The sequence below is a fragment of the Mobula hypostoma genome, chromosome 2 (assembly GCF_963921235.1).
Source record: "Mobula hypostoma chromosome 2, sMobHyp1.1, whole genome shotgun sequence".
NCBI lineage: Eukaryota > Metazoa > Chordata > Chondrichthyes > Myliobatiformes > Myliobatidae > Mobula > Mobula hypostoma.
In genome coordinates this window covers 10,415,433-10,427,104 of record NC_086098.1, presented here as the reverse complement: position 1 = coordinate 10,427,104, position 11,672 = coordinate 10,415,433, and the positions used below count along the sequence as shown (strand labels likewise).

General features: G+C 40.7%; 1 protein-coding gene across 3 annotated transcripts in view; it reads right to left on the bottom strand.

The window, feature by feature from the left end:
* esco2 (establishment of sister chromatid cohesion N-acetyltransferase 2) overlaps window positions 1-11,672 on the bottom strand; it is a 32,726-nt gene that overhangs the window by 2,439 nt on the left and 18,615 nt on the right. For all 3 annotated transcript variants that reach the window (XM_063070080.1, XM_063070098.1, XM_063070090.1), the window contains exons 6-9: window positions 9,803-9,941; window positions 1,807-1,938; window positions 953-1,042; window positions 296-439 (exon numbers count right to left, since the gene is read on the bottom strand). In XM_063070080.1, the coding sequence (XP_062926150.1) occupies window positions 296-439; window positions 953-1,042; window positions 1,807-1,938; window positions 9,803-9,941 (505 nt within the window). The remainder of the gene's footprint in view (window positions 1-295; window positions 440-952; window positions 1,043-1,806; window positions 1,939-9,802; window positions 9,942-11,672) is intronic.

Sequence of the window (11,672 nt, the reverse complement as noted above, 5' to 3'; positions counted from 1 at the left end):
GCCATTCAGAGATGGTCTGCCTGGTGTTAGTGTTCGCATAACCAGGATTTGTGATATGTACCAGCTGCTCCCATGGCTTCACGTGACCCTGACCAGTGGACTAAGCAGGTGCTACACCTTGCCCAAGGGTGACCTGCAGGTTAGCAGAGGGAAGGAGTGCCTTACACCTCCTTTGGTATTTCCACCCTGCCACCCAACTTAATATACACTACAGAATAATTGAGTTAAAAATGTTAACATGCTAAGGATGAAATCTTTTTGGAGAGCAGCTAAAGTACAGTAGTAGAAACCTCACCTGCTTTATATGTTCTGCAATAAGGCAGCCAACAATCTTCTTTTCATTAGAGACAAACATGTAGGTTTTGCTTTGACCTGGGGAGCTTAACGTGGTCTGTTGAAACCCCAATTCATAATCTACCAACTCTCTCACTTCTTCCACCTGTACAAAAACACATACGTGCTGTTATGTGACAATACATGTACATAATAGATTTATTTTCTATTATTAATGTCCATTCCTTCCGACCATTAATCCTATCTGACTTGAAAGCATTTGTTCCTTCAGTGGAATTAAGAAATAGAAGTAAGTGGCTTTGAGAAATCACTGAAAATTAGCACACAGGTAGAGCATGGCAAGATAATTTGAGCAGAAGAGAAAGAAATTACCCTAGGTAATTTCTAAAGTACGTACATTTTTGGCACAGCATTATGGGCCGAAGGGCCTGTATTGTGCTGTAGGGTTTCTATGTTCTAGTCAATAATTTTAACTCAGTTTCAATATATTAAAGTACTTAAAATAAATCCTCAGCTGATTTGTAATAAATTACAGATTAAAGGGAATAAATTACACAACCTAAATTTGTTCAGGTATAACCAGGACACACCAGCGAGTAATGGCCAATTTACTTAAAGTTCTGAAAAATAATTAATTGTTACTGTGCCTTTTTTTTACCTTTTTGAGAGAATATTTAGGATCATCTGGGAGAATCATTATAATCTTTCCATCTAGATACTCTGCCACAACACGCTCATTTTTCCATCCCTGCAATGTTAAAGAGAAATATTTTTTAACATTGCATTTTCTTCAGGTTTCAAAAATTCGAGATAAACAAAAAAATCAGCTGTGGTTAAGTGATGAAGTGGGTTCCTCATTTAAATTTTTCATCTTATTCTGATATGTTTCAACAAAACTTGATGCAAATTTGAGGTACAGTATGTGACCTTCAGATGAGGCACGTAAGAACCCTTTAGACCATAACACATAGGAGCAGAATTAGACCATTCTGCCTAATGAGTCTACTCCGCCATTTCATCATGGCGGGCTTATAGTGCCTCTCAACCCCATTCTCCTGCCTTCACCCCGTAACCTCTGTGCAACTAGTTTAGGCATTCCAGTCCTATACTTCACACATATAAGATTTATTCCCCTTTCCTTTCATGAAGACTATGCATTGTCTTGACCCAATATGCAACATCCTAGTAAATCAATAGTTTAAAGGTCAAGGGTGAAAGGGGAAATATTTAAGTACCACCCAGGCAAGAACTTCTTCACTCAGTCAGGTGTGGATCGAGCTGCCAGCAGAAGTGATGCTTATAGGCTTGATTACAACATTTAAGAGAAATCTGGATAAGTATGTGGCTGAGAGGATATGGAGTGCAGGTATGGGTTGATGGTAGAAGGCAGAATAACAGTTTGACATGGACTAGATGGCTGAAGGGCCTGTTTCTGTGCTGTATATTCTATGACTATAGTATTGACACACTCTCAAGAAATCTGTAGCTGAGATTAAATATAACCATTCATACCACAAAGCGAAGCCTTTCCAGGAACCTTTGATGATATTGTAAATGCTGCAATTCATCCTCAGGGTTAGCGGCTGTATAAACCATCCCACAGTACTTGCACATGATAGGTCCAAAGTGTTTCTGACCTGCATCCTGCAAAATGACCGTATTCAAGAAAATATTTAGTCAGGCTCTTAAATGTTGACGGTATCGTCCCAAGGCAGAGATATCCATGAACGCTTATCTGTTATTGCGAGAGCAAGTGGACACCTATGATGCTATTATACTCCAGTTTATTGGCCAGTTTCTAACTTGCAAAGACTATCTGATTACATTTTCTACAATTTAAATCAGTGTTTAAATTTTCTGAGTTTCCAATAGTGGAAAGGAAATTGTCCATACTAATTGAGTTACAATATGCCGTGACCCATCTCTAGGACCATTTATACCCACCTTTGCAAATCTCTTCTCCTACCTTAATTCATCCAACGCTGAAACACTCTTTCCTCTGGAATTGACTGTCCTAATGTACAGCTGTCTGAAATTTCATTTTTGATCCTCCACATATTAGAAGGCCATTCAAATCCACTTCCCGTTTTGTGCCCTACTTACCCATTTGTGCTATTGATCTGCATCAGCTTCTAGTTAAGCAAACACATGACTTTTGAATTGTCCAGCCTAGTTTTAATTTTGCACCCAATTTCTAGTTCCAGACATACTATCCTGAGATCTCAGCATTCTGGCAGTTCTAACATCCTGAACAAAAAATAATAGTTCAACCACAGGCTTGCCTTGAGCCACAAACCCTTAACCTCATAAGAACATAAGAAATAGGAGCAAGAGTAGGCCATCTGGCCCGTCGAGCATACTCCGCCATTCAATAAGATTATGGCTGATCTGGCCGTGGACTCATCTCCACCTTCCTGCCTTTTCCCCATAACCCTTAATTCCCCTACTATGCAAAAATCTATCCAACATTGTCTTAAATATATTTACTGGGGTAACCTCCACTGCTTCATTGTGCAGAGAATTCCACAGATTCACCACCCTCTGGGAAAAGCAGTTCCTCATCTCCATCCTAAATCTACGCCCCCGAATCTTGAGGCTCTGTCCCCTAGTTCTAGTCTCACCTATTAGTGGAAACAACTTTTGTCTCTATCTTATCTGTCCCCTTCATAATTTTATATGTTTTTAGACCATAAGACAAAGGAGCAGAAGTCGGCCATTGGGCCCATCGAGTCTGCTCCGCCATTTTATCATGAGCTGAAATTTTTATAAGATCTCCTCTCTTTTTTCTGAATTCCAACACGTATAGTCCCAGGCAATTCAATCTCTCATCATAGGCTAACCCTCTCATCTCTGGAATCAACCTGGTGAACCTCCTCTGCACCACCTTCAAAGCCCGTATATCCTTCCTCAAGTAAGGAGACCAGAACTGCACACAGTACTCCAGGTGCGGCCTCGCTAGTACCCTGTACAGTTACGGCATAACACCCGTTCTTAAATTCAATCCCTCTAGCAATGAAGGCCAACATTCCATTTCCCTTCTTGGTAGCCTGAATCTCTGGCAATTCATCAGTAAAATTACACCTCCCTTTCTCCCTCTCAGTAAGGTTGCTCCTCAACGTCATCTTTTCCATTAATCATTTGTTCAGTTCCCCCTATATTTTCTTACTCGACTCAGAGTCAACATCTGTTTGATGATATTCTCCTCTACCTCACTCCAAATGGGCCCTCTAATCATTCTGTCTGAACAATGGTTCAGATCAGCTCAGTAAATAAAATGTTTTACTGTACCCTCATGTTACCCACCGATAACTATCTGAAACTTCACTTTACCCTAGGTTTTGCCAAGTGGTCTTGAATGAAATAATTTAAAAGAAAGTCCTACATTTCTTTATTGGACCTCAAATGCTTATAGTAAAATAGCACCGGATATTCAGAAATTATGTCATCACTTCACAATTCGAAGACAAAAAAGTACCTAACTTCCTAACACAAGTCAAAGAAGTTTCTTTGGTTCTACTTTTTTTGATAGGTGCTTCTCCAAATCTTCATTACTAACACAGTCCTGTTTTCAGTTAGACAAAAACACTATTCTGAAAATCTAAATGAGGTTGTCTTGAGAGGAAGAAATTGGTAAACCAGCCACAAACTCTCCTCCTTGTGCTCACAGCTCCCTGTGTATTGTCTTGAATATATGCTTAATGTATTTTATAGATTTTATCTTTAATATCTTAACACGTTTAAAAAGAGGATCCAGTGCTTTCTCGGCATATATGACGAATGAACTCTTCTCGGGCTTCCAGCCGGGTACAGGTATAGATTATAACTGCATTTTTGATGACAAGTTCTGTTATCTGCATCACTAAAGAAGATGGCAGAGTTTGTTATTGAAGTGTCAGTTATAATTGATAACTGTACTCAGCTGGAAGAACGAGAAGAGTTTATTCATCTTAACATGCTATTTGACGGTTGTCAAAAAGTTATTTTAGTGAACAGGGTTCAGAAACTTACAAGGGGCAACTGATAAGTTTGTGCCCTAAGGTAGGAGGAGTCAATTTTAGAAAACCTAGCACATTTATTTTTCCTACATTCACACACTTAGTCCAGCGGTCGTGGAGCATACAGATCCCTTCTTTGTAGAAGTGGTCCACAGCAGGGGTGATTGATAAGTTCGTGGCCTAAGGTAGAAGGAGATGAGTCATTAACCTCAAACTTTCTGCATTTTCACTCAAAGAGTTGAGCTGCACGTGCACGTAACGAGGGCTGTATAACTCATCTCCTTCTACCTTAGGCCACAAACTTATCAATCACCCCTACTGTGGACCACCTGGATGTTGAGAGAAAGACAAGGATTCTGAAAAGCATGGGTAGCTGAAGCTGATCCAATGAGTTTGACCCAAGATTACAAAGATCAACATAATCTTCAGGGCAAATGATAATTGGGATAGATATTAAACCCAAACACAAACTACTAATTGTCTATTCATTAACATCACCCACATCTCAGATCATGAACACTGAAAAATAAAAGACAAAGATAAACTGCATGTGGCCTATCTGGTCCTATCCAATTATACTTTCATTCCTATATTCTTTTGGATTTGGAGACAAGGAATTCTGCAAATGCTGTATATCTTGAGCAACACACAACACAACATTTTAGCAAGACATTTGACAAGGTCCCACATGGGAGTCTGATCAAGAAGGTTCAGTCGCTCGGCATTCAAGATAGGTAGTAAATTGGATTAGACATTGGCTTTGTGGGAGAAGCCAGAGAATGGTAGGAGAGGGCTGCCTCGCTGACTGGAGGCCTATAACTAGTGGTGTGCCTCAGGGGATCAATACTGGGTCGTTTGCTTGTCATCTACAACAATGATCGAGATGATAATGTGGTTCACTGGATCAGCAAATTTGTGGATGACACCAAGGCTGGGGGTGTAGTAGACAGTGAGGAAGGCTGTCATGGCTTGCAGAGGTATCTGCATCAGCTGGAAAAATGGGCCAAAGGAAAAAAAAAGGCAGACGGAATTTAATACAGACAAGTGCGAGGTTTTGCACTTTGGGAGGACCAACCAGGGTAGGTCTTACACAGTAAACAATAGCCCACTGAGGTGTGTGGTAGAACAAAGGGATGTGGGAACAAGTTAGAAGAGGTGCCACATGTAGATAGAGTTGTAAAGAAAAATTATGGCACATTGGCCTTCATAAATAAATGTATTGAATACAGAAAATGGGATGGTATGTTGAAGTAGTTGGGGCCTAATTTGTAGTATTGTGTGCCGTTTTGGGTACCTACCTACAGGAAAAATGTAAGCAAGCTTGGAAGAGTACAGAGAAAATTCACAAGGATGTTACCGGGTCTGGAGGACCTGAATTATAAGCAAAGGTTGAATAGGTTAGGACTATATTCTTTAGAACATAGAAGATTGAGAGGAGATTTAATAAATGTATACAAATTTATAGGAGTATGGATAGGGTAAATGCAAGCAGACTTTTTCCATTGAGGTTGGGTGGGAATATAACCAAAAGTCATGGGTTAGGGGTGGAAGGTGAGGTTTAGAACATACATAGAACATAGAATAGTACAGCACAGTACAGGTCCTTCAGCCCAGAATGTTGTGTCGACCCTCAAACCATGCCTCACATATAAGCTCCCACCTTAGATTCCTCCATATACCTGTCTAGTAGTCTCTTAAACTTCACTAGTGTATCTGCCGCCACCACTGACTCAGGCAGTGCATTCCACGCACCAACCGCTCTCTGAGTAAAAAACCTTCCTCTAATATCCCCCTTGAACTTCCCACCCCTTACCTTAAAGCCATGTCCTCTTGCATTGAGCAGTGGTGCCCTGGGGAAGAGGCGCTGGCTATCCACTCTTATCTATTCCTCTCATTATCTTGTACACCTCTATCATGTCTCCTCTCATCCTCCTTCTCTCCAAAGAGTAAAGCCCTAGCTCCCTTAATTTCTGATCATAATGCATACTTTCTAAACCAGGCAGCATCTTGGTAAATCTCCTCTGTACCCTTTCCAATGCTTCCACATCCTTCCTATAGTGAGGTGACCAGAACTGGACACAGTACTCCAAGTGTGGCCTAACCAGAGTTTTATAGAGCTGCATCATTACATCGCGACTCAAACTCTATCCCTCGACTTATGAAAGCTAACACCCCATAAGCTTTCTTAACTACCCTATCCACCTGTGAGGCAACTTTCAGGAATCTGTGGATATGTACCCAGAGATCCCTCTGCTCCTCCATACTACCAAGTATCCTGCCATTTACTTTGTACTCTGCCTTGGAGTTTGTCCTTCCAAAGTGTACCACCTCACTCTTCTCTGGGTTGAACTCCATCTGCCACTTCTCAGTCTACTTCTGCATCCTATCAATGTCTCTCTGCAATCTTTGACAATCCTCTACACTATCTACAACACCACCAACCTTTGTGTCGTCTGCAAACTTGCCAACCCACCCTTCTACCCCCACATCCAGGTCGTTAATAAAAATCACGAAAAGTAGAGGTCCCAGAACAGATCCTTGTGGGACACCACTAGTCACAATCCTCCAATCTGAATGTACTCCCTCCACCACCACCCTCTGCCTTCTGCAGGCAAGCCAATTCTGAATCCACCTGGCCAAACTTCCCTGGATCCCATGCCTTCTAACTTTCTGAATAAGCCTACCGTGTGGAACCTTGTCAAATGCCTTACTAAAATCCATATAGATCACATCCACTGCACTACCCTCATCTATATGCCTGGTCACCTCCTCAAAGAACTCTATGAGGCTTGTTAGACACGATCTGCCCTTCACAAAGCCATGCTGACTGTCCCTGATCAGACCATGATTCTCTAAATGCCTATAGATCCTATCTCTAACAATCTTTTCCAACAGCTTTCCCACCACAGACGTAAGGCTCACTAGTCTATAATTACCTGGACTATCCCTACTACCTTTTTTGAACAAGGGAACAACATTCGCCTCCCTCCAATCCTCTGGTACCATTCCCGTGGACAATGAGGACATAAAGATCCTAGCCAGAGGCTCAGCAATCTCTTCTCTCGCCTCGTGGAGCAGCCTGGGGAATATTCCGTCAGGCCCCGGGGACTTATCTGTCCTAATGTATTTTAACAACTCCAACACCTCCTCTCCCTTAATATCAACATGCTCCAGAACATCAAACTCACTCATATTGTCCTCACCATCATCAAGTTCCCTCTCATTGGTGAATACTGAAGAGAAGTATTCATTGAGGACCTTGCTCACTTCCACAGCCTCCAGGCACATCTTCCCACCTTTATCTCTAATTGGTCCTACCTTCACTCCTGTCATCCTTTTTTTCTTCACATAATTGAAGAATGCCTTGGGGTTTTCCTTTACCCTACTTGCCAAGGCCTTCTCATGCCCCCTTCTTGCTCTTCTCAGCCCCTTCTTAAGCTCCTTTCTTGCTTCCCTATATTCCTCAATAGACCCATCTGATCTTTGCTTCCTAAACCTCATGTATGCTGCCTTCTTCCACCTGACTAGATTTTCCACCTCACTTGTCACCCATGGTTCCTTCACCCTACCATTCTTTATCTTCCTCACTGGGACAAATTTATCTCTTACATCCCGCAAGAGATCTCTAAACATCGACCACATGTCCATAGTACATTTCCCTGCAAAAACATCATCCCAATTCACACCCGCAAGTTCTAGCCTTATAGCCTCATAATTTAAAGGGAACATGAGGAAAAATTTCTTCACTCAGAGGGTCATGACAATGCAGAATGAGGTACAAGCACAAGTGGCTCACGGGAGCTCGATTTGAAGAGAAGTTTGGGTAGGTACATGGATAGTAGGGATATGGAGGGCAATGGTCCCAGTGCAGATCAATGGAAGTAGACATCTTAAATAGTTTCAGCATGAACTACATGGGCCAAAGGGCCTGTTTCTGTATTGTACTTTAACTATAAAATGCTGGAGGAATTTAGCAGATCAGGCAGTCTCTCTACAAAGGAAAATGATGAATTGACATTTCACAACTGGACAGTCTGCTTCATTATGATTTTATAACTGATTTCCCACTCCAATTTGTACCTTGTCTTGGAACTGAGTTTGCACTCTTAATATTAACCAGCAGGAAAAAAATGGTATTAGAAGGATATCGTTTGACAAACTTCTCCCAGTTTCTCAGGAAAAAAAAAACAATCTCAAATAAATTGGAGACACAAGAGACTGCAGAGGCTGGAAAGTAGAGCAAAAAACTAATTGCTGCAAGAACTCAGTAGGGTAAGCAGTATAATAGTTCTCAAACTCAGCAAAGCTTTGAATGTTTCTAGGAAACTTATGTCATAGTTCTGTTCATTAGCAGAATAATTTTACTTGATCTCTGTAATAGCTGTGTTGCAAAAACGTACACCCAGCAGGCTAAAAGGAAATAAACCTGAAGAATAAAAAGCAGCTTCTAGTTTTTGTTTTAAGCAACAAGATGTGACAAAACTGGGTATTAAATCTCAGGCCGCTCACCTAGGTCAGATGTGTAGGGCAAATATTGCAAAGTCTTAAGGATGAACCGTGAAATGTCCTGGCAGCCTTTGGCAGAAGACAAAGCTGGGGAAAGACCTTTATTCTCTATCAGATATTCTGAGATATTTATGAGCTACTGAAAGTTATGTAATTAAGGATGATTAAAGCATTAAGATGTTGCAAAAATAGTATTAATCTCAATTGAAATAAGTAGCTTTAACAACTTATTCTATGATAGCATAGCAGTTAACACAACATTTTATAGAGCCAGTGATTCAGGTTCAATTCCCGCTGCTGTCTGTAGAGGTCCCAGAACAGATCAGAACAGATACATTCTTCCCATTACTGTGTTGGCTTCCTCCCACATAGTTAGGGTTAGTGAGTAGTGCACGTTACGTCGGTGCCAGAAACATAGCAACATCTATATTTGCCACCTGCACATCCTCAAACTGTGTTGATAATTGACACAATCAAACATATTTCACTGTATATTTCAACATACATGTGACAAATAAAGGTAATCTGTTTCACCCGTCATCATTTAGGCCAAGAATCAAATGAACAACATGCCTGAACCTTTCTAGGTTTAACCTCGTAGAAAATCAGGACAATTCCTTGGTATAATACTGGGCAATCCCAACAAGATTGGGATCTGCCTTTGGCCTCAATGTGAAGTTCAGGATTAGAGTAGAGCGACTGATATAGCAGTTTGTCACTCAGCAAGTCCTGAAGCTGCAATATATCTAGGCATGTACAGGAGTAACTTACATGGGAAGAAGCAAGCACAAACAGTTCACTAAATTGTTGGCTGACCTATTTTCCCCAAAAGGATTTTTTTTTTTTAAAGTTCAAAGTAAATTTCAATTTCAATCCTTTCTGGAGAGAGATTAATTTTCAGAGAACCTCCTTTTGCAGAAAGCTTTTTTTCCAATTTATGTTTTTTTTTTAGGTAAAAATCATTCATTAGCCCTTTGTTCTAGAAAATCAAGCAAATTCGAACTTACTATTATTAGCTGATCACTATGTACTTTATCATAATCTTTCTTCTTGTTTTTCAGTATAGGTGCATGGTAAGGCATCTTGGGAAGAGGAACAAAATTACCGGACCCAGCAATTACATTTTCTTCTTTTTGCAGTTCACACCTACATAGAAAGAAATTACATTGAGGGTCCTAGAAATTAAATACTGTAGTAAATTCAAAAATCACTGACATCATCTTCATTCACATTCCGGACTGGAAGACTCCTATGTAGGCCAGCTGAACTAGAATAAATGGAATGACTCGTATGCTTCTGAAACACTACAGAAAATTCAATCTGAATACAAATATACAAGAGACATGCAGACATGGGATCTTGAGACAGGAACAACAATAAATTAGTTCTATGGCTATAGAAAAATTCTGCAAGTGCTTTCGTTAGTGATGCTAATCATATGAATAATTTAGGGTCTGAATTTCAGCTACTCGGCAGATTCTTCACCTCCCTTTACAAAGGTGACACCCAAATGTGAAGATGGTTATTATTTATATAATACATGTGAAACCAAAATTCAGTAATCTGAACTAACAATTCACAGCTTTACATACAAAAAGCTCACACAATTCAATGGTACAAACTTGCTTCTACTGCAGCAGTGTGCCTACGTGCAGCGAGTGAGAGGAATTAATAATGGAAAAGGAGAGGGAGAATTAAGCAGATAATTTTGCTTGTTTACGATATGGACGATACAAAACAAATCCTCAATGTAGATACACATTAGAAAGATGAAGAAACAGGAAAAGCACAATCATCGGGGCAGTGGCACTGAGCACATTGTTAGCAATAGGTTAACAAAGTCTCTGGGTCCTGACAGCTTTTGGTGCACCATAAAACAGTCCAGCACAGGAACAATTACACATTGTAAAAGAAGTGGCTTATGTAACCATAGATGCATTGGTTTTATTTTCTTAAATTCCATATTTTTTGGGGACAAGGAAAAGGGAAGAGGTGAGGAAAAGAGAATAATGCAAGAAACTAAAAAGTGATAGGTGGGGAAGGCAGACCTGAAGGAGGAGGGATCTGATTCGAGGACAGTAGATAATGGAATAAAGGGAAGGAGGCGAAGAACCAGAGGACAGAAGGTGAAGGTGATGGGAAGCCGTGAAACATGGGGGGTGGGGAGGGGGGAGAGGAACAGGACAGTGGTTGCTGGAAGTTAGAGAAATCGATGCTCATGCCATCAGTTTGGAGACTACCAGGACAAAATGAGGTGTTGCTCCTCCATTCTGCATCTGGCTCCAACGTGGCAGAAGAGGAGGCAGATTCTGCCTGACTACGAGTTCCTCCAGAATTTTCTGTGTGTTAATCCAGATTTCCAGCATCTGCAGTCTCCAGTGTGCCCACCTAACCTACTCCATTTCCCCACATTTGTCCCATATCCCTCATTTTGCTATTGGGTGTTTTTGACTAGTGGTGTATCACAAAGATCAGTGCTGGAACCCTTGTTCTTTGCAATATATGTAAATGATTTGGAAGAGGATGGCATGATCAGCAAGTTTACAGGTGGCATCAGGACTGATAAGAGTTGTTGATAGTGTGAAAGGTAGTCTTAGGCTGGAATAGGCAGATTGAGTTTAATCTGTATTACTCTCCAGTTATCAATGCATTTTGAGAGCACTAACGAGACTAGGACTTACACCATGAACAGTAAAGGTTTAGGGAGAATTGAGAAACAGACAAACTTTGGAATACAAATCCATAGATTCTAGATGGTCAATAACATGGCTAATTGGATATTGGCCTTCACTAGTTGGGGCACATAATACAGAAATTGGAGGTTATGTTGCAATGGTGAGGCCAGATGAACACTGAGTTTTCCATTTTCAGGAAAAT